The sequence below is a fragment of the Malus domestica genome, chromosome 12, assembly GCF_042453785.1.
Source record: "Malus domestica chromosome 12, GDT2T_hap1".
NCBI lineage: Eukaryota > Viridiplantae > Streptophyta > Magnoliopsida > Rosales > Rosaceae > Malus > Malus domestica.
This window is the reverse complement of record NC_091672.1, coordinates 8,708,770-8,736,444: the sequence shown is the minus strand read 5'-3', so window position 1 is coordinate 8,736,444 and position 27,675 is coordinate 8,708,770. Positions and strand designations below refer to the sequence as shown.

The 27,675-nt window shown below is 36.7% G+C and overlaps 2 protein-coding genes across 4 annotated transcripts; one reads left to right on the top strand and one right to left on the bottom strand.

Moving 5' to 3' along the window:
* Positions 1-12,480: 12,480 nt before the first annotated feature.
* Positions 12,481-15,067, top strand: LOC103449752 (uncharacterized). 2 transcript variants are annotated; one of them, XM_008389079.4, is made up of 2 exons: positions 12,481-12,755; positions 13,865-15,067. In XM_008389079.4, the coding sequence occupies exon 2, from the start codon at positions 13,939-13,941 to the stop codon at positions 14,914-14,916; it is 978 nt and encodes a 325-aa protein (XP_008387301.2). In that variant the 5' UTR covers positions 12,481-12,755; positions 13,865-13,938; the 3' UTR covers positions 14,917-15,067. The 2 variants fall into 2 exon arrangements, with proteins under 2 accessions (XP_008387301.2, XP_008387302.2); XM_008389080.4 differs by having other exon boundaries at positions 12,754-13,240.
* Positions 15,068-15,095: 28 nt separating this feature from the next.
* LOC103449750 (villin-3) lies at positions 15,096-27,465 on the bottom strand. Of its 2 annotated transcripts, none has more exons than XM_070810044.1 (24): positions 27,044-27,465; positions 24,454-24,595; positions 23,722-23,821; positions 23,163-23,231; positions 22,829-23,065; positions 22,514-22,691; positions 22,187-22,319; positions 21,707-21,866; positions 21,468-21,618; positions 21,282-21,382; positions 21,012-21,170; positions 20,091-20,159; positions 19,950-20,018; positions 19,707-19,844; positions 19,098-19,226; positions 18,588-18,735; positions 18,475-18,485; positions 18,237-18,377; positions 18,041-18,166; positions 17,195-17,257; positions 16,804-16,905; positions 16,016-16,268; positions 15,696-15,892; positions 15,096-15,614 (listed from the first exon to the last, which is right to left on the bottom strand). In XM_070810044.1, the coding sequence occupies exons 2-24, from the start codon at positions 24,507-24,509 to the stop codon at positions 15,501-15,503; spliced, it is 2,904 nt and encodes a 967-aa protein (XP_070666145.1). In that variant the 5' UTR covers positions 24,510-24,595; positions 27,044-27,465; the 3' UTR covers positions 15,096-15,500. The 2 variants fall into 2 exon arrangements, with proteins under 2 accessions (XP_070666145.1, XP_028946360.2); XM_029090527.2 differs by having other exon boundaries at positions 26,980-27,068.
* Between the last annotated feature and the right edge of the window lie 210 nt (positions 27,466-27,675).

Here is a 27,675-nt window from a genome sequence, read left to right as displayed (position 1 = left end):
GAGAGCTTCCACTCTTAATATTACCAAAGACTTTTATGATAAAACCTAACACTTAGTAATAGGTGATTAATTTGAACAATATCAATGATATTAGTGGTAGACTGTGCTTGGACCTACAAATTTATCAACATCTATTAATTTACACGAAATTTATTAAAGCATCATATAATGTGTCGGTCACCAAATTAAGGATAAAATTGATTCATAATTGTGAATGACATAAGCTTTAATCAAAGACATTGGTATGTATTAGTACTTATCACAAAAAACAAAAAGAAAAAGAAAAGGAAAACCCAAAAGAAAATAAAAGAAGCGAGAGATTTTGATTGGCCATTTGTATATATGGGGCATGATATGATTTGGTGAAGACTCAATTTTCATTCTCCAAAACATTAAACTTTGTTGCGCCTCGGATGCTCACCGACGACTAGGTGCTTGGGACATCCAACCATGGTAAAAGTCAAATAAGCCACCGACACCAAACCAATTGTGCCAAATGTGTCTTCATCATCCGTCACATAATATGTGTAAACACAATTACCAGCCTTTTCTAATTTTTGTGGTGAGAGAGATATTGTACTTAGATGCTGATGGTGAGTTGATGGACCCTGCTACCCAGTGGAAAACATATGCTTAATTTGATTCCACATATGATAAGGGCTCAATTCCATTTGAGCCAAACTTTGTTTGGTGTTGGAATGCAACTAGACCGGAGATAGTTTAATTCGGTTTTGGAATGGTAATATTTTTATGGTACAATAGTATTTTCTCTTCACTTGTAAGTAAGAGGAGAAAGCACAATTAGTGCAAGGGGAGCTGGCACCACCGAGGGTGAAAAAGCCACCACTGAGGGGGGAAGAAGGCACCACAAGGGACTGGAGAAAGACCGACTTGAAGGGCGGCTAGAAAGACTACGGTTGGAGCAAAATCAATTTTGAAGAAGGCTATTTGGGAAAATTAATTTCGAAATATAAAGTTAAAAAAGTGTATTTTTCAATTGTATAAAGTAAAAAAAAAAAAGTAAAAACAATATGTATAAAGTAAAAAAAAAAGTGTATTTTTCAAATTTTTTTTTACGAAAATTAATTTTGAAATATAATAGGGACCGCTTCTTTTTTTTTTTTTTTTTTTTTTTTTATAAAAAAAAATATATGTGAGAGAGGGTTGGGATGGAAAATTGCCTTATTGAAGAAGACAGGGATCTCACCCATATCGAGTGGACTGTGCAAGAACCCTATTTGGGAAAAAGTAATTGAGGAATCTTTCGAAGCTTTTGTGTTAACACCAGCAAAAGGCTCCACCTCCTTCTTTTGACATTGACTTGGAGCACTGACAAGCTTCTATTGTTTTTGGTTTTTCAGTACTCCCATGTAACACATTTTCCCTCATACAGAATGTTGTAACCACATTATTCTTCTTCTTCTTCAACGCCACTGAGATATAGAAGAAGAGGTTTACATTGTTCACGTGAAGATATAATTGTTCTCTATTTATCTATTATGTGATGAGGTGACTGTGACGAAATAGTACTTACTCCACTTAAGACTTTCTCTTTATACATAAATAGTTGTGATACAATAGCAAAAAATAAAAAATAAAAAATAATTTGATATGACATGAGTAAGAATTAGCTATGATACACGCGTGTATCTATGAGTTCAGTGGCGGAGCTAGAATTTTGAATGAGGATGGGCCTTTCACACACACACACACACACACACATATATATATATATATATATGATGTGTGTAAAAAGTTGGATTCATAACATGTTGACATATGCAATTTGTGTAATCCTCACAAAACTGAAAAAATTCTCTTAAATTCAATACTAAGAAGAAAAAAAATGTAAAAACCCAAACAACCAAGAAAGAGGTAGGTTGTGGAAGGCTAAAGAAAATACAGAGAAGTAGAAAAAGAAGGAAAAGGGGGAGAGGTCTGCAAATAAAGAATGTGGGTTGCTTTAGAAAATTATAGGGTATATATTACTGTTAGGTGAGAGAATCGAACCAGAAGTGGGGTTGTTTTTTCCATTTAAAATTGCACATCTCTTTTAAAACTCCCCTGCCAAATTTATCGTTTCATTAGACAGCCGAAAAGATTTAAAATCAAAACAGTTTAACGACGTCGTTTGCTTCATCTTCTTCCATAAGGTTCACACCTCAGATGAAGTCAGGATGGGCCGGGGACTACCCTAGTCCCTTGGTGGCTCCGCCCCTGTATGAGTTCATTCTATGGTTATTTTAATAAAATTGATATTTCACTCTTTTTATTTTTTAAATATATACTATTTGGATCAAGTCACAAAATAAATCGTTATAATATATTATATTGAACTCATTAATCACGAAATTTGAATTTAAATGACAATCAATACTTTTCGCTAAACTCAAAAGTATGAACAGAGGAATCAGAATTTAGCCGACTGGCGCACAAATACATGATGTGTGCTTGTGTGAGAGAGAGAAGGAAGAGGAATGAAAGAGAGCAACCCTCGCATGGACCCAAAAAAGGAGAAGGACCGGCATTAGAGTACGCCGAAAGCTTTAAAGCCGCCCCCTATCCAGTATTCCATGTTGTCTGCATTAATCATTTTTTTATCTTATGACTTTGGCTTACGGTGACGTCTATTGGTGCCATTTTAGTGTGACTAAAATAATCTCAAATTAGCTTACTCAATCTACCAAGCCACGCCATTGAATTCAATGACGCAAATTGTTATGGCAATTCTTTCCAAAATCTCAAATGAAATCTGGGTTTGATTTTTTTTGAATTTTGAGAGCGTCCATACCTCATTGTTAAGTTGTGAAAGACATTTCAAATAATGGCACAATCAATTGTAGCAATAGTCGCTAAATTAATATGCAAACTACATTTTAATCTCTCAAATCCGTTTTTAGATTATACGGTCCTCAAACTGTCCAACACTTGCAACTAAATCCCATATCACCACACTGCCAAACTATGAACGCACCCCAAACTCACCCTTAACCATACCGATCTCCGTGAACATTTCTTCTCAGCGCATGTCGTCGTCCCTACTTCTCGACACATCATCCCCACCCCTCTGGTCGGCGATGGCCACGCTATTTCGATTGCCCCTTCTTCAATGGGGGAGTAAAAATGACATAGAGTCACAATCATGTGTTATGGTGATTGTGGATAGAATTGAATATTGGAGTGGACAAGTTTAACATTCAATTGAAATATTGTAATATCCATTTGATTGTATAGTTTTTAATTCAAGTGATTGGTTTTGTCATTTGTTGCACGTATGGCTAGTGAGTTGGTGCGGAGAAGTTCCAACTTCAAATCAAACCATCACATTTTGGATATTTTGCTACGCATTTTAATTATTGTTTGAATGACTTTTAATTAATTATAACGCCCTACGAATCAATGGTTGTTCTTAGTAGTTACACTTCTTAGTTTTAAATAAATTGATCCTCAATGCAAAACAAATATTTATATATAACTACTTGACAACAAGTTTTATGAAAATGGCATATTTCAAACTAACACATTATTTTGTTTTTATCATTATCACATTTTCGTTTTCAATGTGTAGATCTTAAATACTACCAAGCCTATATGGTGCGCATGTCGAGCAATTAATAAGCTAAATACGTCTTCCTAGTGAATGCAAGCGTGGCAACTCGCGAAACCGAGCTCGATTGGCAAGTAGAATAGATGCAGTGGTGTCAAACGCCTTACTTCTATACTCGAGCGATCACAGCCGAAGAAGGAACATGTCTTGGCCTTGGGTTTTAGAACCTCAAACAAGGTTACTAGATCACTGCGAAGTTCAATAACTGATTCGACTTTCATTGTGACGAACATAGGGTAACCTAGTAACACCTCACTTTGCCGAGAAGCTAATGAAATGACCTATTTAGGCGAAAGAGCTAGGAACTCTTCGCTAGCCAGAAGCAGTGCTATTACTTCAAACTGAAGATGCTTCTAAATCGCTTGATTCTTCGGCTCCAATGTTGTCAATCCAAACTGAAGATGTCACCGGTTGTCAACATACAACTGTTAATCCAAACTAAAGATGTGATGCCGGAAGGGTTATGGTAATTAGTAATTCGCAAAGTATGAGAAACTCAATGACAAAAACTAAAAAAAAAACAATCTTCAATATTGTGCCCTAAATAGATAAGAGTAACCTGCATGAAACTAGTTTATATTGTTGTAAACTAAACCAAAAGCCAATCAAGCAATAAACAAAACACAACAATTTCATAATTCCTCCAATATAGGAGTACCTCTCTAACAACGGAAGCTTTATTGATTACCAACAAATACAAGAGAACTCACAAACACAAAGTATTCTCAAGTACACAAACTTATGCCTCTCAAAACTATCACACACAAAACTCTATTCCACATCCATGTATTTATACTAATAGATGTCCTAGGTTTACACAAAGTCCCTAGAATATAGGAAACCAAATCCCAAACCAACTAGGAAACACAAATCCAAATATCTTGCGTCCAAGATATCCTAATCCTTTTTAGTTTTAGGCATGTTGATTTAATGCCAAATCCAACAATCTCCACCTTGGCATGAAATCCATAACGAGGCATCAAACAACTTCCGTTGCTCCACCATATCGCAAGATCAAACTTGCTTCAACTGCACCAAATCCAAGCAGTGCTCAAACTTAGCTGTATTAACCACCTTTGTCAATATATTAGCTGGATTATCTTCTATAGCAACATTTTTAGATGAATCTCACATTCAACTACTACTTCTCTCACAAAATGATATTGTACATCAATGTGCGTAATCCTAGCATGATGTACCTGATATTTGGCCAAATAAACGGCACTTTGGCTGTCATAATATACATCCAACCTGTGTTGTTCTACACCTAAATCTCCTAAGAATCCCAGAGTCCACATTGCTTATTTGATAGCTTCAGCGATTGCCATGTATTTTGCTTCTATGGTTGATAATGCCATCGTTGGTTGTAATATTGATCTCCAACATGAACTTATCAATTCCTTCATCACATCTTTCAAAACAAATACTTTTGTCCCTCGTTCCATGTAAATACCTTAGTATCCACTTAGCACCATTCCAATGCTCTCTTCCAGGATTATGCATGAATCTACTAACAATTCCAGCTACATGTACTATATCAGGACGAGTACACACCATAGCATACATTAATCCTCCAACCAAATTAGCATATGTAATACCATCCATCTTCATCTTTTCATCATCAATTTTGGGACATTGTTGATTGCTCAACTTGAAGTGAGCACCTAATGGAGTTCCTATAGGCTTAGTGTTTTTTATTACTCCAAACTTTTGTAACAACTTCTCAAGATATTGCTTATGAGACAGACACACCAAACTTTTTTGTCTGTCCCTTGTGATCTCCATTCCCAATATTTTCTTGGCTTCACCGAGATCTTTCATTTTGAACTTCCTTCTCATTTGCTCCTTCAACTTTTCTATCTCTGAAATATTGCTTGAGGCTATGAACATGTCGTCCACATAGATTAACAAGTACATGAACGAACTATCTTCCAACTTCTTATGATAAACATAGTGATCATAGTGACTTCGTGTATAGTCTTGACCATTCATAAACTTGTCAAATCTTAAATACCACTACCTGGGCGACTGCTTCAAACCATAAAGAGATTTTCTAAGCTTACAAACCAATCTTTATTTGTCCTTCACTTGATACCCCTCGGGTTGTCTATAAATCTCTTCATCCAAATTACCATGAAAGAATGCAGTCTTCAAGTCTAGTTGTACCAATTCAAGGTTGAATTGTGCAACTAGGGCAAGCAATATTCGAATGGAGGAGTGCTTAACCACAGGAGAAAAAAATCTCATTGTAATCTATTCCCTTATTATAAGCATATCCTTTAGCCACTAGCCTAGCTTTAAATCTTACCAAGCTCTTGTCATCCCCTCCATCCTTCTTTGCATAAACCCATTTGCAGGCAATTGCTTTCCTTCCTCTAGGCAGCTCCACCAATTCTCAAGTCTTATTCTTGTGAAGGGAGAGCATCTCATCGTCCATTGTATCATGCCATTTACTCTCTTCTTCACTATTTACAGCTTCTTCAAAATTAGTGGGAATTTTAGCCTCAATTACTGGCAATGCATATACCATGCAGGCCATGCAATCTTTATATTTCGCAGGTAAGGATATGTCTTTTTTTCCCTTCCTTTTGGCTATGCAATCATCTTGCATCTTTAGTTCTTCTGATGATGTTTCTTCTTCGTGATCACTCTCTTCATGTTCAAGTTGATCACCTTGTCTTTCTTATTCCACAGCTTCCTTACTTGGCTATGAATTCACAACTACTTGTTCCCCAAGCTCCACCATTTGAACATCTTCCTTTAATTTCATGTGACTTTCATCGAATGTCACATCTTTACTTACCATAATCTTGTTCAACTCGGGACACCAAAGTATGAAGCCTTTCACACCACCATTGAATCCCATAAAGACAGCTTTCTTGGCTCGTGGATCCAGTTTGTTTTCCTTCACATGAGAGTAGGCATTGCATCCAAACACTTGTAGCTTATCGTAGTCCTGAGCTAGTTCTCCGGACCACACTTCAATTGGTGTTCTACCCTCCAATGTTGTTGATGGTAGTCGATTAAGCACATAACATGCATAGCTCAAAGCTTTTGACCAAAATCTCTTTGGCAGCTTAGCTTGAGATAGCATGCAACGAACTTTCTCGAGCAAGGTCCTATTTAGTCTCTCTACAATCCTATTTTGTTGTGGAGTAACATTGAATTGTCGAGTAATCCCTTCATTTTTACACACTTTGAAGAAAGGATCAGAGGTATATTCGCCTCCATTGTCACTTCTCAGTATCTTAATCTTCTTTCCAGTCTTGTTCACCATGTTATTCCATTCCAAGAAGATGTCAAGAACCTCGTCCCTTCGTTTCATCATATATATCCATGATCTACGAGAGTAGTCATCAATAAAAGATACAAACCATCATTTTCCACCTAAAGAAGCATTCTTTGCAGGCCCCCAAGCATTAGAGTGAACATAGTCCAAAATCCCTTTCGTTCGATTAACAGTTGAGCCAAATTTCACCTTTGTTTGTTTGCCAAGAATGCATTGCTCACATAACTTTATCTTTCCAGGCTTTACTCATTTTAAACACCCTTGCTTGATCAATCCTTGCAATGATTTTTCTCCTACATGTCCCAACATCATGTGCCATAATGCAGACAAGTCACTTTTATCACTTTGCACTTCATCAGCTACCATAGCCACTCCATTTTCCAAAGTTTTTCCTTGTAGCATATAAAGTAAGCCATTTCGAGACCCTTTCATTATGACAAGTGCTCATTTGGAAACTTTGGGCACGTTGTGATTAGAGTAAAACTTGTAGCCTTATGACTCGAGAGTGCCTAGTGAGATCAAAATTTTCTTCAGATTTGGGAGGTACCTTACACCATGCAATTCTCGAATCACACCATCATGATGCTTGATCCTGATGCTTCCAATTCCTTGAGTTGTACATGTGTTTTCATCTCCCATATACACAATTCAATTCATAACTTTGAAGCTTGAAAACCAATTCCTTTGAAAAGTCATACGATGGGTACAACCTGTGTTGAGCATCCCCTCTTTCATATAATCCACAGTACTCAATGCAGTTAGGGCATAGACAAATTCCTCATCCTCGACTTCAATCATATTTGCTTATGAGTCATCCTTCTTCTTTCTAGTCTTTTATTTGATTTTAGGGTAGTCTTTCTTCCAATGTCCTTTTTCATGACAAAAAGCACACTCATCTTTGTCCAAGAACTTACTATTCTTTGAGACTCATCTAGTATGAGACCTATTATTTTTCATGTACGAACCTTTCTTTTCTTTCGATCTCCTTCTCACCATCAAAGCTTCAGAGTTATTCATTTTTTACCTGTTAAGGTGTCTCACCTCATGATTCATAAGAGCACTTGAGATTTCATCATACTTAATTGTCTCCCTGCCATAAATCCAAGTAGTCATGAAAGGCTCATAGGTTCATGCAATGAGTTCATCAGGATCAAGGCCTTGTCTTCAGATTTGATTATCTCTTCAAGATTTTCCAGTTCAACTAGAAGCTTGTTAAACTCTTCTAGATGGCCAATCATTTTCGTGCCCTCTTTGTACTGAACTTGTACAACTTGATCTTGAGATGCAGTCGATTCTTTGCACTCTTCTTCATATATTTTGTCTCCAATGCAGCCCACAATTCTTTCGCGGAAGTTATGTTCATCACATCATACTTCTGTTGCTTTCCCAAGCATAGCCGAATTGTAGAACCTACATGAGCATTCAATATTTCCCATTCTTCATTTTTCATCGAAAACGACATGTCTCCTAACATAACAACCAAACCTTGTTGTATCAGGACATCTCGAACCTCACATTGCCACATAGCAAAGTTGTTTGTTCCATCAAATTTCTCAATTTCAAACCTAGCACTCTGAACCATCATCTTGGTTCCACTAGTGCCAGACTTTTCTTCAACATCATCACCACTGGTAGAATCACCAGTCTTCGTCATTGCTTGATAGTCACAACCCACGTAAGAACCTAAGCTCATGAGACCACTTGTTGTAAACTAAACCAAAAACCAATCAAGCAATAAACAAAACACAATGATTTCAGAGTTCCTCCAATATATGAGCATCTCTCTAACAACAGAAGCTTTATTGATTACCAACAAATACAAGAGAACTCACAAACACAAAGTATTCTCAAGTATACAAACTTATGCCTCTCAAAACTCACACACAAAACTCTATTCCACATCCATCTATTTATACTAATAGATGTCCTAGGTTTACACAAAGTCCCTAGAATATAGGAAACCAAATCCTATACCAAAACCAAATCCCAAACCAACTATGAAACACAAATCCAAATATCTTGCGTCCAAGATATTCTAATCCTTTTTAGTTTAGGCATGTTGATTTAATGCCAAATCCAACATATACGTCACTTGGCGTTTCGGTTCAATATTATACAAGAAAACCATTTTTGGGTTAAAACAATATATTTATAGTAACCGTTGAGAGATGTCAATCATAATAATTTCATATTAATCTTGTCATTCACAATAGTCGAACTTAATATCTCTTAAATATAAGTAAAAAATAATATCATTGAAGTTAATTGACAACATGAAATAATTGGTCTGAGTGAATAAGTTTATACATATTTTTTTGGTTAATGAAGTATCTATGATAGAAGCTCAATACAATACAGAAGAAGTACAAAGGAAAATCCACAAGACAATTCGTTAGGATATAATTTCATTTGTTTTCTCCTAATAAGGAAAATAATAAGTGGACAAAGAAGACCCAACCAAACAAACAACAATAAATAAAGGCATTTGTCTTCCATAAAATGCATGCCTTTTTTTCTGGTGCCAAACAGTCTCTTGTGACTTTAGCTCACACCACAAAAGAATAAAAAAAAGAAGAAAGAGAAATAATTAAATAAATAAAAGATTCTTTGTGTTAATTATATATGTAGCACTATTCAAGTTAATGGAGATTTGACTTACGTGGCAGGCAGCGCATGAATGTGGCATCATATGAGAGAGAGAGAGAGCAAAGTGTCCCAAGTCTAGGTTGAAGAAGGAAATGGATCCTCTTCGGATTTCTTCTTTCTAATCTATTAAGTTCAGGATCTTAATTATTGAAATTTAATTCAACAGTTAAAATTATTATAATTTTTAAAATGAGTTTCTATTTGTAATTGTTGGATTAAATTTCAATAGTCTGAATTCTCAAACTTGATGGATTAAAAGGAAGAGATTTGGAGAGGAACCCTTTCCGTAGAAGAAGAAGCAGAGGTGGCCACGAATTTGGGGTATATATTCCCACGGGTGACTTGTGACTATGAGCCAAATTGGGTGAATTTTTGCCCCACTCTTGCATGTGAAGTTGCAATGTAGTTCTTGTGAAATTTGTCACTATAATCCACCTACCACTAAAAGAAAAGTTTGTATATCTGAACCAGGTCAATTCATCAAAAACAGTTTGATTGTTCTTTTCATCTAAGTTCGAATTTGAAGAAGTTGAAGTTTCGCCATAAAATTAACTAACAATATGAAGAGTAACTCAATTACTTATAAAACATACGTAAGGTCGTTTCTTTCTCTGATGTGAGACTAATACTCTCAACACATATTCTCACGTGACGAATTTAAGCCTAATACTTGAAGAAAACAAATTGGGTGATGTAGAGCACGTGTGGGTTGTTGAGTTTCACATGCAAGGTCTCTTCTTTTTATGATGCAAGGTTAATACTCACAACAAAATTTATTTTTAAAAATTAAAGTAGTTTAAATGATCACTTATATAAAGAAAATAAAATATTAAAAAACTTGTAATTTGTTCTAGTATGATAGTACAACTCTTTTTTTTTTAATAAATGATGGAATAATTTATACTAAATTCATCAAAACTATGTGAAAAATGATTTAAACTTTGGCGCATAATAAAAAGCATAATGAGTATAATCAACTTGATTAAACTCGTACATGTGTACAGTGACACAACTTTGAACTTGTTCATTTTAACGAATTTTTTATGACGTCATGCATGGGGCAAACTTTTTTTCGTATAAAAAGTGGGTCTCCATGCATCACAAAGTAAAAAAACGTAAAGCTTAGCAGACTAACTAAGAGTTGAGTTACATCGAAAAAATATTAAAAATTTTGAGATTGAAATTGCAATATTTTGTACTATACGATGCAAAGTGAAATTTGGTGCATATCTTTTATCAGATACTTAGCATGTTGTGTAGTTAATCCATAATTAATTACATATTTAAATATACTTAAATATAATCAATCAATAATTTTGATTGACAAAATCCTGACGTAACATGTTGGAATTCGATGTAGTACTGTGATGGCAGAACATTTCCTTGTCTTGTTGAAGAATGATTACACGGAATTAATGACATGAATTAGACACGTTGATGTGATTAAAGGATTTTTAAACTGCAACTAATGCAAATTATGTTGAACGAAAACAAGAGAAGAAAGGAGATTAGTATTAGCAAATAGCAAATCAAATGTACCACCAAACAATCAACCACAAAGCTCCAAAAAAGGTTGCCATCATGCTATAGTATAAATTATGATGACTCAAACAGCTAATAATAATTATGTTAAAAGTTAAATATTATGGTTGCTTTTGGATAAGTGTTTGTTAATTTTGTGATTGAGATGCCCTTTTAGATGTGGGTTCCTGAATGCTGGGGTACACAATTATGGAGGGCCCAAATTAAAGCTCAATTTTTAAACCAAGCGATGATGGTCCTGTCTAATATTTTATTTTATTTGTATATAAAAGATCTTAAGTTCGAAGTTGAATGGCAATTTTCTAAAGCTCTTTAGCACATAATAATTACAGGTTAGATATGTGCCTCTACATAAGTGTATCCAATCGAAGTTTGTTATATTAAGATATTGTGAATCTGTTTTGAGGTCAACATGTGATCAAGAATTTATGAGTCTTTATTATGAAATTCTCAAAACTTAGCGAAGTTTTTTTTCTCATAAAATCATAATAGTTGAATTCGTAAATGAAATGTATATTTTTTTAGTACATCGACATGTTTACACTAAGGAAGGGGGAGTTCAGCTAAGCTACATAATTGGCAGCATAATTTGGTATCGAATTCGCCATCCACGAAATTCGAACCTAAGATCTATCACTTCTAAGAGAAAAGGAATACTACCAAACCGTAATACTGAGTGACTTTTGTAAATGAAATTAGATATGGTAAAAATGCTCTATGTGCAAGAAATAGACAATGTGACAAATTTTTTAATTTTTTTTTAACAAAAAATATAATCTACATTAAGGAGGACGAGGTAGTAGATGAGGTTAACCTCATAATAAGCTAGCAATAATATGTTTCAAATTCATCTTTGGTAAGAATCGAATCTAAAATATCTAACTTACAAGTGAAGAGATGAATACTACTAGACCGTAATACTAAGTGACGACAACATAATAGTTATAGATCTATTTCTAACGTGAATTGGCGTAACATGGATTTGACACCAGTAGGTCGGATGCATTTGCAAATTCAGACAACAAGAATCTGCTATCTCAGAACTAGCAGTTGTACACTGGCAGCGAATACAGCTCGCTCAAGGCTTTTCAGCTCCGATTTTGCTGCGGCAAGTAATAGTGAAAAAGGGACCTACAACAAGAATACATCGGCTTCATCAGTCATTCCATTGAACAAAGGGAACTTTAACGAAAAGCACCCGGTACTGTTCACTTTAATAAAAAACCATATTTTTACACTAAAAAGTCAATCCTGGTACTATTCACTTTACCCTTTATTTTGTCCTTATCATTAAAACTCAAAGTTTTCAAACCCTTTTCATTAGTTTTCCTTTGAACAAACTCACCCTCCCAAAAAATAATAAAACTAAGAGGCCTACAACTTCAACACAATGCCTGACGACATCAGTGATACTGGGCTTACTCCAAAGCCCCTCAAACAAATCCCGGTTTTTGTTTGCCCAACCTTCCCCATCAGCCCCACTAAAAGAATTGCTCAGAATCTTCGGCAGCCCATTAGCCGAAGAACAGCCCACCCGCGTACTTATTTTGTTGGGTTCTTCTGTTGCCTTGGTCGGTTGATTTTTCTCACAGTTGCAGTGGCAGTCTCTCACCTTCCAAAGTTCGGCAGTTTTCTTTCTCAGCTTTGTTTATCTTCCGGAGAGGGCCAAAGGTAATTATTCTTTAAAGTCTCAGTTTCCAACTTTATTTTTCTTTAGACTAATTTCCAATTTCTGGTTTATAATCGCGGCGCAGTGGCAATATTTCACATTTGGTTTATTTATTTATTTATTTATTTTTGGGTCTGTCATATAATATGTGTGTGTGTATATAAGGGATTAGGTTGATATTAAATTTTAATTCAAGTTTCAAACTTTGACCAAGCAAAAGTAAGTAAAATTTAATCCTAGTTTTTTTCTTTTCGAAATTAATAATTTATAGAGAGGATGCTAATCAAATTAGGAATTCAGCAGTTTTAGCTGAAATTTAAATTTAAGAGGAAGCACATAGAATTATTGCTAAAAATGTGGGGTTGATGCCTCACAGTTCTCATGGATGATGCCTCTCAGTTCCACACACCTATTTTTACCGCTCACACATCCGGTTAATTTTGGGCCATTGATCCGACGGCCGGCAATTGGAAGGAGTGTGTGAAAGGTAAAAATGAGTACCTTTTTATAATCTTGGAGTTGGAGCCCAGGTTTGAAATCAAGAAATTGAGAAACCATGGCCCTGTTTGTAACTATTTGGTTTTTAGTTTTTATTTTTTGGTGCTAGAGATAGAAGGGATGTTTGTGAGAAAAATGAGGAATGGAGAAGGATGACGGGAAGTGGTGAGAGGGAAGAGGGAGATTATACAAAAAACAACCTAAACTTGTTCGTTTTCAATTTTCGGTTTTTAGTTTTCGTTTTGCTTGTCATTGCATATACATTCCTTTCACATTTCTTCCGCCATTATTCTTTCACCTTTCTTCATTTCTCCTTTCTTCCACATATTTTTCCTCCATCTCTGAAAGCAAAATTGTTATCAAACGGGCCCTAATTCTTCGTCAAGGGGGTAGCTTGCTTGCAGTTCTTAGCATGCAATAATGTATGAGAATTGAGGTGGTTTTTGATGCATTAGAGGAAAGAATTTGGGAGGACTGCTTGCAGTGGATAGGAATAGGATCATCATCTTGTTCAACGAAGTTATAGAATTACACTGGACAATGCGAGTGCAATGGTTTTCGTTTATGTACTTTACGTTTCCATCTAATAAGCGTGTAATGCTTTTCTATGCAGGTGAGATTTTCTTCCTTCTGTCAGACCTCTTCAGTGGAAGCCCGAGTCCAAGGTAGGGAGATACTCCAGCATCGATGAAGGCTATAGTGGTGAGCGCTCCAGGTGGACCGGAGGTCCTCCAACTACAAGAAGTTGAAGACCCAGAGTTCAAACACGATGAGGTCCTAATAAAAGTTGAGGCCACAGCCCTGAACCGAGCTGATATCCTTCAGAGGAAGGGCCTGTACCCACCACCCCCAGGTTCCAGCCCTTACCTGGGTCTCGAATGTTCTGGAACCGTAGTGGCTGTTGGGAAACACGTCTCACGCTGGCAGGTCGGTGAGAAGGTGTGTGCTCTGCTTACTGGAGGAGGGTATGCTGAGAAGGTGGCTGTTCCAGCTGGACAAGTACTTCCTGCTCCACCTGGTGTTTCTTTGAAGGATGCTGCTAGTTTTCCTGAAGTTTCGTGCACTGTTTGGTCAACTGTTTTTATGATGAGCCGGCTATCTGCTGGCGAAACGTTTTTGGTTCATGGCGGATCAAGCGGAATTGGTACGTTTGCAATTCAGATAGCTAAATACCTGGGAGCAAAGGTGTTTATCACAGCTGGAAGTGAAGAAAAGTTAGCTTTTTGCAAGGATCTTGGAGCTGATGTGTGTATCAATTACAAGACAGAGGACTTTGTTGCGCGGGTGAAGGAAGAAACTGGTGGCAAAGGCGTGGATGTCATCCTGGATATCATTGGGGCAAACTATTTCCGTCGAAACCTTGACAGTTTAAGCTTTGATGGGAGGCTTTTTGTGATCGCGACCATGGGCGGTGCTGTAACAGAGCTAGATCTTCGTGTTGTACTTTCAAAGCGCCTGACCATCCAGGCAGCAGGTTTGAGATACAGAAGTCCAGAAAACAAAGCAGCGATTGTTAGGGAGGTGGAGAGCAATGTGTGGCCTGCAATCGCGTCTGGCAAGGTGAAACCGGTGGTTTACAAATGTTTTCCGTTATATGAAGCGGCAGAAGCTCACCGGCTGATGGAAAGTAGCAAGCATATCGGAAAGATACTGCTTGTTCCGTGATGAATGGTTCGGAGTGTTCGGAGCTTGTGAGCAGCTCGGGGCCTGTATAATGCTTGGATATGCATATTTCGTGTGGCAAATGTTTAAGTTGTAGTACTTTCGTAAATACGATAAATAAATCCGAGGTTAACGGATTATTCGGTTTGTACAATCTGATGTATTAGAGATGAACCAAAAACTGCAAACCAAAAACAATTTCCCATTCCTTTTATGTAGGTCACAATTACAAAATACAAATGTATTACATATTACAAACCGAAAATTGAACCGAAAAAATCCGAAAATTGAAATACATGTGGAAGCAAATAAAAGAATTTGACCTGCGTTGAGCTTTAACACTACCATCTGTGATAACTACAAGAGCCGGCAGCAGTTCAGAAAAAGAGAAAAAAGGAGAGAAGAAAATCACTCTTCAGGCAGTATCTCAATCAATACCGATACTAACCACGGCGCTATGTTCATCGAGAGCAAAATGCTCGACAGAAAACAAGGCACCACAGAAAAAACACAGATCAAAATGAATGAATTGCAAGTCAGGATGCAAATAAACGCAGTAAAAGCACTCGTTCTATTGACTTCGGCCTCTAGAATAAATCAGCTTTCCTCTTCTGCATGTCTTGCTTCCACTTTGGCAGTTGATAGAAAGCATCTTTTGGCATCCCGAATATAGTCTGAAACTCCTCGTCAGAGAGATAGGTCTGAAAAACCAAGCCGACGATATGTCACTATGATTTCAAAGCAGATATTGATGAAAATGACAACATTCACAAAAGACCAACCTCTCTTCTCTTAAAATCAATGCCGGTTACAGGATTGTCAGATTTAGCCCTCAGTTGGTCATAACTGAATGTACTGCGACTACTTTCACTCTCACTCTCGTCCTGCAGTGTCTTTTGTTTTGAATCATCCTCACTGCTTTCGGAAGCAGGTGCAGATTCACCTGTTTCCTTGACTTCAGGAAGTTCCTGAGGACCCTCTGTTTCAGATAGAAAAAAAAAACAGTTTCACTTTTTGCGCCAGCTGCAAGTACCCAAATTCATCAAATCCGTTTGCTAACCATGCATATAATGGATAATCATAAGTATTCCTACTTTCTTACCAGAAGCACTAGTTTCTGAGGGAGGGCTTTGCACAGGAGAAGCATCTGGTGTTAACTTACTCTTTTCAGCTGTAAGAACATTTGAAAGCGCAGCAACTGCTGCAGCTCTTTGTGTTCCTTGACCTGATGCAGACGGCTTGGGAAGAGAAGGTTTGTTTCCAGGGGATGAATTAAATGCAGAAGATAAAGCAGCTAAAGCTTCTGCTCTTTGCCTTGGTCCTCCTTCACTCGATCCATCGGACTTATCCTGGCCCTGTGATTGCATGGCAGTTGAATTGTTGAATTATTGAATATAATGCCTCAGAAAAGGAGAAGTGTAAGGTTAAAAGGTGCTAAGAAACAACACCAAGTCAAAGACGGATAAAGATCGAATAAAAAAGCTCCATGCTACAGATTAATCTCAGATCTAGCATATCCTAAAGCAAAGAGGGATAAAGGTCGAATAAAAAAGCTCCATGTAACAGCTTAATATCAGGTTCAACTTGTCATAATGCAACATTCGAAAAACCTAAGGGATGTTTGTATACACACCCACTTCCTTAGTTGATTATTCCACAAAAGAATGACAACATGAAAAGAGCATTGAGAGGGAATGGAGGATGAGATGGGGAATGTACACTTTCTAATGCAACTTTCTGTAAATACTTAACTAGGATGAAGGTTCCTACTATTCATTCATGGAATGAATTAAAAGTTCTGCTTGTCTGCACACCGCATGTGAAGACATGACAACATGGCAATAGCATCCACTACAAGCACACGATGCTGGTACAAAAAAATTTATTTACCGCTTGGGATGACTTTCCGGAGGATGGATTGAATGCAGATGATAAAGCAGCTAAGGCTTCAGCTCTTTGCCTTGGTCCTCCTTGGTTCCCAGTGGACTTGTCCTGATCCAGCAACAGATATCCGTTCTCCGTGAATTACAGAAGGATAATAAATGATAATGCTAAAAAATTTTACAAAATTTGATAGATTTTAACCCTTAATGTTGTTCAATCATTTCGAACTGTTATGAGAAGAACATTATTCCGGTAACTAACTTATAACGAGAATCTTAAGACATGATATGATCATGGTTCCCTTGTATATACTAGACAGAATGTATCATATAGCATTTCGCACACATGTATAAGAGGAGATTACGATGCAACGTGTTTGATAATATACATTGCTTACCTCCACAGCATGGCCAATTCCAAAGAGTATTGACACCTTCTTGAGGAATGAGTTTCCTTGAACCTACATTTAGTGTAGATATACTGTAAGAAAATTATATATTAAACCGAATAGTGTAATGCATCCGTATAAAGTACTTTCAATTAAAACAGTTGATATCTACAAAGGTTTTCGACACACTGTCACGCCCCTTTGCTTCACACTTTACCTATCAAAATAATGTTTCAATCACAAAAGTTTTGGTCCGCCTCTAAAATTATTTAATGAAATGTCTGGAATCTCAAATGCACTAGCAAGTGTAGCAGAAACAAAGTCATATTTTAGATGATTATCTCTGACATGGTTATTACACTGAAGAGGGAGAGAATGTAAGCACATCATCAATCAGTAATAATTTACCCAGAAAAAAAATGTTGATTGACTCGTATGTTATTACCAAATTAGACTTCTAGGCTTTCATTTTATTTGAGAAGATAGACTTCTATGCATATTTAATCCCTACTGGTATATGATATTCTATACGTAATGATCCCTAAACCAATTCTCTTCCCACCTAGACAGTTTTCACTTCCCTATTTGTTATGACATTTGCACAGCATTATCATTTACAGTATTCCACACATATATTTATCCTCGCTTAATTTCATTCTAGTTCAAAAGACTAGTTATTTCAATTAATAGGTTAAAGATGAAATAGAAAAGTAAAAACCCCTCCAAAAATTCCAAATCACAGAAATTTGTTGCATTCAACTTAAACGTGTTTTGATTATTCCTTGCTTGACTACAAATTCCTTAAAATTTATCTAAATGAGTGAGAGAGAGAGAGTCTGTTGTTTTAGAACATACAGTGGCTTTTGAAAGATCCCATGAAAAGTATGTTGTAAAGAAGCGAGGTTCATTTCCTTCAGTAACTTTGTATAATGGTACATTAGGAGCCAACCCCTCCAGAGATGCCGCCAGCGCTATGTATTTCTGCACAAATATGAATGGAAAATGTAACAAATGAAACATATGACAAAGATGCAAATATTTTAAGGTATACCTTGCCAATTTCAAAAGCATTTTGCTTTTCTTTCGAGTCTACACATTGACCAACCCAAACAAACACTTCGGCATGTGTGTCAAGTATAAGGATATCCTCTGTCAACAGATCATCCTGAGTGAAGTTGTAAATTTCCTCCACCTGCAGAATTAAAAACGAAGACAGGGATTAGAAGCACTAGCGCCCAAATAAAAATGGAAGAAAATACCGATTACACTCAAAAGGCCAGATAACTCGCCTGAAACTTTCCTGGGGAATCAATGAACAATAAAAAAAAACAGAGTTAGAATGGAACTAGCTTTACAAATAAAATTTCCAACTTAGACATCATTTCATGTCATAAAATTCTACCTCTGTTGAACGAGAATGAGAACAGGTGGGGATCTCTGACAATCTCCTGAGAAACTTTATTGCTGGTGTAACTTTGTTTCCCTCCTAGAGCAAACCAGAAGGATGAGCTCTCAGTTCCCTCTTTAGCATGTTTTAGAGTAACTCCAGGCTGTATTAGCAAGGCATATAAGGCTCAAATAGATGAACATTATATTGGTGGCAATACTGAAAATCGAAAGCCTAAGAAATAATAAATACTATTAAATTACATTAAGCATGAATACTGAACACTGTCCATCCATTGTACGTGCCCAATCAAGTTAACGTGTACAATCATCTTGTTCTTTTGTCATCAAGTCGAAACAATGCCAGAGCCCAGTATACCATTGTTACTTGAAGCCCGACTGAAATACATTTACTAAGCATACTTGGTTTTATTGACTCTTCTGGATGGTGCATCTATGATAAGTTCGAAGGCAAATAAGTTATGTAAGAGGGAAGAGAGAATAGAAATCTTCAATACAAGTATACCTTCAAAAATTCTGCAAGTTTTGCTGCTAACTGTTGCTGTTCAATGGTGCATTGATTTCCATTCCAGGCAAACATTGAGGACCCAGATTGCAGAATGAAACACTCGGTAGAGTTCAATGATGTTGCCACCTAAACAAAGAAATCTGTTTTATGTATACATATAAAAGAAAGACTATTTAAAAAGCCCAAAGAGTACAAAGATTATGTCCAGCAGTGAACAAGAAGTCTAACATCTAAACATAGCATAGAAACCATTCTCTTGAAAGTATGCAATTCTATTTGAATCTTCGTACTACATATATGAAGAAAACACAGATAACTCTATTTCATCTTCCCCTCAATAAATCACATCCAACATTTCATATACCATATTATTCTCCATACCGGCCAACTACAGCATGCCAAAAAATCCAGCGTGAAAAACATTCAGTGGTAATCTTAAAGATGCATACTACTAGGGAACAGATAAGTCTCCAATACGAGGAATTCAGGGGTATATGTAATATCGCAGACAGAGTGCTTATCGCTTTCTAAGGTCAGTCCCCCAAAATATGTGAGCATATATTGTCATGTAGGATACGTGATTACAACATATGAATTGGCTCATACCGCATCAACTTGCACTGCTTTACTGTTATGAACATAAGTTCCAGATAACCGAAAGAGTGCCACACAATCTGCGGTATAAGTTTCATCTGTCAGACCTTTCTCCTCAACCGATTTCTTATAACCAGAGCTCAAGCCACCCTGAAGAGGAAATCAATCAAATTAAAATGATAACAATAAACCCTCAAATGAAACTAATATGGAGAGGTCTTTGCACCAGACTAAAGTCACTAAACTGAACAATACCTTCAGGACCACCATAGGCTGAAAAAGTGCTACTAACTGTGGTGGCTCTTTACCTTGAAATATGTGACCCTGCAAAAGGCCCCTATTATATGTAGGTCCGTAAGACACATTCTCCAACATTGACTAAAGATAATATGATACCTGCACTGGTCTTCCCTTCAGCGAGTTGGACATTGTGCTAGCCAAATGAGAAGCAGTTTTCTGGTCCTCCTAAAATGGGTTATATAATGGAAATTCTTTAGCAGTCCTCTTACAATTGCAACAAGGTTTTCTAATATGGTGCAGAAACAAAATGTCGAAGGATGCTTTCACGAAATATTAGACAAACTATTACCAAAAAGGTAAAAAAATTAAATGAAAAGTCATTAGAATGAAGATAAGAACATGACTCTTTCTTTTGATATCCTCTGTTATTCAATCACTAGGTTTAATAATAGCTTGGATGAAGAGGAGAACAAACAAAGACCCAAACCAAACAACATGTTTAGTGCCCTGAAAACCCTTCCAGAAAATACAAACCACACTTGGACAATAAGTTGTCTCTTTCCTATGTGAATGAAACTTCGTTTTTTTATTTATTTACTCAAAAAATCAAGAAGTGGACATGAAGTACACTGAAACAAGAAGACCAGGAATAACCACCTGAAAATGTCCGATACTACCAACCTATTGTTCCTACTTCAGATCAAGGCTAACTTAAACAGTACAATAATCATCCAAGAATCCAACTATAGCTCAAAGAAAGGAATATCTCCAGATTCTGCAGCTACTGGAGCCCACAAAGAAGCTAAAAAGCCCACCCTCTCCACAACAAAATCAAGCGTTCCTCCTATCTTCAAGAAATGACATTCAACTCTAACCAAAACACCGAAGGACATCAAAGACGCAACATTTTTTTCCACAACCCTCACCCACCCCCAACCCCAATTGAAAGCACAATGTATGCAAGCATGAGGTTGAAGTGCAGGTCTCTTTCTTTATAGTTTATATACAAGAATTCTGACAGAAAGCAAAGTGATTCTTTCAATTATTTGAATCCTAACCAGGAACAAAGTGAATTACCTCAATACTATTTTTTCCAAACCAACAGCACAAAAAGTAATCTTCTTTTCTATCACCAGAGTGGTAAGTATAGAGAATGATATAGCAATCTCCACTGTAAAATTTACCAATATCCTCCTTAGGCAAAGGAGTCTTGGCACCACCATTGATACACCATACCTGAAAAAAAAAAAACAGAATACCCAATATTCCAAAAGATATCAACAAGGAAGCCTAATTAATTAAGTCATTACTAGAAGCATGATTAACATATATCATTATCAACTAGACCTCCATCTTTCCACCTCCTTCTAGCAAAGGTGGGACCTCCTCATTTACGGGAGCACCTTTTGCAACACCCTTTAAACCAACACCTTGTTGCTTCAGCAAAGCTAGCAGACCATGAAGATACAATATTAGATAAAGGCAATCAGAAAGTATTACTGTACACTTTACAACTCAGGAGTTGATAATTACCTGCTACTTTTCCTCTTCCCTCTTCAGTACCAGAAGTTGCTGATCCTGACGGCCAAGAATCGAAGTTGGACTTGAATGAATGTGTTTCATAACCTTGAATAACCCGGGTTATTCGTGTTGACTTTGGTCTATTCTGAGTAGCAAGAAACTCCTGGTGACAAAATTCAGAGTTACATTTATGTAAGTCACTCATAAACCTATCTGCTTGCCAGCATGGATAAAAAAGTGCAGGTCACTACCTCAGCTGCTTGGCTAGCAGATTTTCTGTCCTCCACTTGTGTCACCCGGCCAACCCAAACAAACACCTCTGAACCGCAGTCCAGTAAGTAGCATTTGTTGTTTTCAAGCAAGGATTTGGATAGTTCACCTTCTACAGTCTTCACTTCACCCTCGGTTATGCTTCAAAAACCAGTAAGTTTAAGTTAGAACCGTATGAGGATTATACCAGAAATTAACATATAAGTAGATATTTTGTTTCCGGCACACAACACAGAAACAAGTGTCTGGAGCATGTGCTTACCAGGCCACCTACTACATGCAGATGCACACACATGAAAAGCATACGACCATACGTGTGTGTGTGTGGAGGGAGGGAGGGAGGGAGGGAGGGAGGGAGGGAGGGAGGGAGGGAGAGAGAGAAAGAGAGAGAGAGAGAGAGTTCACTATTTACTAAAAATCAAGAGTTTTAGACAAAAGACAATAACAGAATATGAGAATACCTGTACAGTATAGCAGGAGTAGCTTCTGGAACCACATCATCTTCAGTGATTACCTTCTTTCCAATTGGAGCAAATCCACCCATTAGGACCCAAAATTCACCCGAATCGGACTCTGTATCTAGCTTCCCATCATCTGCCATAATGCACACCATTTTTGACAAATGAAATAAGTAATGAGTGAGAATGGGCAACACAGATAGCAAACATGTAAGGTAACACTTCTGGTTGGATAATGCAGGTATTTTGAGTACCAGAGAAAATGAAAACATGATAAAAGTTCTGTGGGCTTGTATATAATATACATTGTTACACCGTATATGCACTTACCAACTATTGCAACATCACAGGTTCCATGATGATACTTTTCCTTCAAAAACTGGATTACTTCCAAAGCCTTCGCCCTCTCCTGGATATTAGAATTTGCTCCGTTGAACTGAAAGATCTTGTTTTCAGTGTCCAGGATAAACACATCATCATGATTCAGAGAGGAACGCGCAAAAGGAACCTACAAAATCAGAATGCAGGGTGCAATTCCCTTTAAACTCTATCAGAATCACATTTAGGAAACTTAATTGAACTCTAACTCTCCAGACCAAAAGAAAAAGAAAAACTCTAAACCCTCGCATCAGAAGAACAGGATACCTGCTTCATTCTGACAACTCGTTTTCCTTTGCAGATATACAACCGAGTTTCAAATTCGTCTTCCTCAACCTTTTTAAATCCAGAAGCAACACCCCCCTCCAATGGTATAATACAAGGTTTGAAGTATGACAAAAATTTGTCAGATTCATGGCCTTGAATTTCTCGATGTTGCACTGCACGTCCTCCAAGAACTGCATCTAGCTCAACAGTCTTAATAGCTGCTGTCCCAGCTTCATCCTACAATAAAAAGTCACTACATAAACCATTTTTCTCTTACTTCTATATATAACATCAAAGGAAATTCAAGGCAAGTTCAAACTTTGAACATACATACCTGACTTGTATCTTTCCCAATCCAGAAGTGTATGTCATAGAGATAAGCGCCCCCTTTGTTTTGTGTTGTCTACAAACAGTCAGAGAAGTGCATGAGAACATATGAATGAAAAAAGCCTCCTTGAAGGTAAGCCTTTTTATTCCAAAGTATGATATGTCCTACACCCATTCCCCATCCTCCTCCCCATCCCTGACTACCCCTTTCTTAAGGTGGAACATGCAAAGAAAGGGAAAGGCATAAAAAAAGATTTGATAGAGAGCCATGGTAATAGTGTGCACCATTTTGAGTGCTAAATTTATTAATCAGTGCAAACCTCCACCATTTTTTTATTAAACCTTTTAAACCCAAACGTAACAGCTGATAGAGGGAGAACACAAAAAGTTATTCAAGAAGAATGACATCAACTTATGGATCACCCAAAAAAGAAAAATTGAACTTTTGCATTTCTCGGAAGAAAATTACTGACAAATTTCGTTCTTTTTAAGCAATCTTGCGAGGAAAAAAGTATAAATAGTAAAGGCTTCGAAAAGAATAAAAGAGAGTAAATAAATAGACAAACCTGCAAGACAATATAAGAATCCCCCATATAGAATTTTCCATGTTCAGATTTTGGCAAAGGAACTGGTTGGAAGTCCTCAATTCGCCAAATTTCAGCCCCTCTATAACATGTTAAGTTTCACGACCTCAAATGTGGAAACACAACATGATTAACATATTTAAAAGATAACCAGAAAGACTTGCATATTCCCAAAATTGATACAAAGTATAACGTATAACCTACTTTACATTTTTGTCTATAACAACAAAACCTTTATAGAAACAGACTTTACATTTTTGTCTATAACAACAAAACCTTTATAGAAACAGAAAACTTCCTCGGTAAGTTTTCAATTGTCTTGACTGAATAATCAATTACACATGTATGGATATATATAGCATTTTGGCTATTTACATTAATACCCTTTAACTGCTTTAACTAATCACTTAACTACCTTGACTAATCACAGCTATTAACAAACTAATTACATTTACTTATAACAAACTATTTTACAGTAGCTGGAATGGATGACCTTCACTCAACTCTTTAGGTTCGGCCACATGAACCCTAGCCTCTATTCCAACTATCCTGGGCCGTAATTTTGTTTTAAGTCGCTTTTACTTCATTTTTTTTTAATTTTTTATTTCTGTGGATGCAAGATAGTAAGATTGTTCCTGTCCTTCGTTATAGTTCTTAAAAGAAATAATTTGCAGACTCCATTTTATTGAGTCACCATCTCTGGTAAAAGGATACATCCTTTGACCTGATCCCTGAAAAGCCGGATCCAAAGCTTTTGTAGAGCTAGACATTGCCTGAAAATCCCTTAAGAAAGCTTTCTTTCAGCAAGGCAGAATTACTTTGAATCCTGCGTCCCTATAAATTCCACAAGATTTCACTGCAAGGAAAATAAAAAACAAAGACAAATAAACAAATGGAGTTTTGTTACCAAGCCAAAATGAATACTACATCATTTTCAAAAACAGTATAGAGATAACTTATGTCAAAAGTAATAGATCTGCTTCAATAATTCTTATGTACAAATGTGAGCATTGATACTCAACACAGAAATTCAATAGAGATGCTACAGTAAATCTTAGCACTACGACAATATGAGTTGTTAGAATAAGATCTCTTCTTGTGATGTTTAAATTGTGAGCACTTACATCTCGGATCACTATATATCTCCATAAAGCTACACTAACCGGTTATTGATTTTCGTATACAACGAACTTTAAATCAAACAGGTAAAAGTGCTTGCCAAATAAGACATAACACCAACATGCGTAAGTTAACTCATGCATGAGAATGAAGGTCAAGCGCTGATGCACTGTATTTAGAATTTAGTTGTCTAACTTGGTTGGTATGTCTCAGTCCATTTACGTCAGGTTCTAGCTTATGTGTTGGCCATTGAACCTTGGATCAGATACTCAAGTTACACCACTTGATATATTCAGCTAGGAAACACAAATCATGTTGGCAAAACATTTATAAACTCTCTTCGCTGGACTGATTCTCAAGTGAGATATTCCAAAAGGCATTTCCCAGACTACAATAGTTTCACGGACTCCCCTTCCCTGGACTAACTTCTTGACTGAGATATATCCAGAGGTAGTTCCCGATAATATTAGTAGGTATCTAACTCTCATAAGTGCATCATTGCTTCCACCTCTTGCTTTTCATATAGCTAGAATTTGGTCCATATATGCTACCAAAGAACTTAGAAAACCTCTTCTCAGTTTATGATCCTCCTCTTCAAGCTTCGTCCTAGTAGGCTTTCTTTAGGTAAGCCTCCATTCATAGTGATACAAAGACCTAAATTCCACCCTGCTGGCTACCCAGACCACATCTTTAGAAGTTTATCACCTTTTTTCTCCTTCTTTACATGTGAGCATGCAGATGTCAGTAGAAAATATGCATCAAAAGGGAAATATACTTCAGCCAATTAACAAACTGTCCTAAGATTTTTCATCATTAATACTACTCGCTGGTGTTACAGTGGAGCCACTTCTGTACCTAAAACTAGTCCCTGACACTACTAGTTTATAAAGTTCTACATAGATGTTGCTTAGATTATCTTTGTACAGTTATAAAAACTAGTGTTTGACATACAGTCCTTCCCTTGAAGTTCACACTTAGATCATCATGACTTAATCATAGATGAGTGATCAATCCATAGAATATACTTATGGCAAAAAATTTCTAGAAAACGAGTTTGACCTCAAAGCTGATCCTATTGGTCTAACATAAGTTTATGTTCACATATATTATATATTGGGTAATATTAAATTTTATATCTGTACTACTGTCCATTCAACTTGGACCACAAGCTAGTTAAACCACTGGCTTCAAGTACGCACTAAGGCTGAAGAATCATCATCGGTAACTTCTCAGCCAAGAACAGTCATCCAACTCATCTTATTTTTTACTCAAGTAACAAATATTTGATACTTCCAAACAGGCTGTATATAATCCATCCATGAAACATCTGCTAGGTGTGTAGGACTGCAGACTCAAACACTGCAATTAATTACTGAACCCACTTAGTGCGAATAATCCTCCAGCACAGCTTTCCTCTGGACCATAACATTCCCGAATCCAACTGAAAAGAAGCAAACTGAGAATATCTTGGCAAATTTAAACGTCCCTTCCAGTATTCAAACAAGTGAAAAACTACCCAAGAACTGAAATATGACTTGTGATCAACATGACCACAGAAAAGGCAATAGGACTGGATACTTGATTACTATCAAATCCAAAGTTATAAGACTTACCAGGAACATGCCTGATTACACAACAGCAAAATGAAGGGAGATTAAAGTACACTCGTACACACGTGCATGGACACGCAACGTTTTACCAAATGAAAGAACCCAGATAATATTTCATCAAAAGGCATTCATAAAAGAACCCAGATAATATTAAGATCTTCTAGTCATCTGTTCAATCACTCACTCAATCATTTCAACTCAGTCGATTCGAGCTTTAGATAAACTAAAATCAAGATAAGGTTATGAAAAGAAAGGGTCAGATCAAACGATACCAACAAGCATAGATGATCAAACAACTACCAAGCAATAAGGAGGCAAAACCAACATACCCCATCAGATCAAGTATTCAACTTTATCCAAAAACACAAACAAAAATAAAAACAACCAGAGCCTATTAAATTTGATACAAACCCATAAAAACCCAGATAACAAAAAACGAGAATTGCAAACAAAATAACGATCAGAGCAAATATGGAATAGCTCTGAAAACAAAGAGATCCAGATAACATACAGAAAAATGGGTATTGATGGAGCTGAAAAGAGTATGAGATCGATCAGAGAGAGAATTGACGTACCAGAAATAGGATCTCTGTGTGTAATTGTAATGATGGAGGGTGGTGGGGGTGAGAGATAATACAGAGAGAGAGAGAGAGAGATGGGAAAAAGGGTTATGGGAGGGACGAACTGCAAGAGCTGGCAATAAAGAGGGAGAGAGAAGAAGATAGTTGGAAAGAAAAGTGAATTATTGCTGCGGGTGTGCGCTTCTCTCTCTAACTTTTTCGTGAAGCCTTTGAGATTTGTAATTTCAGATAGATAGAGAGAGAAAAAGAGAGAAAGCAGAGTTTCACAGAGAGAGAGAGAGAGAGAGAGAGACAGAGAGAGTTAATGGAAATATATATGAATTTTGGTGATGAAATGGTGAGAGGAGGAAGAAGAGAGCAACAGAAATGAAACGACTCAAAACGGAAGCGGAATGATAGAGAGGTTAGAGAGAGAGAGAGTTTATGGTTTTGACAGGCAGGTCGTTAATTAAGGCAAAGATCCGGTGACGGTGGCACCGGCCATGTTGGCTATCCTCTTTGCTTTTTTCGAATTTCTGATTATTTTGCTTACTTTCCAATTTGGACTTTTTATTTCTCTTTTTTTATTATTATAATATTTTAATCTTTTTTTTTAATTCTTTTTGTCTTGGATTTATAGCATTACA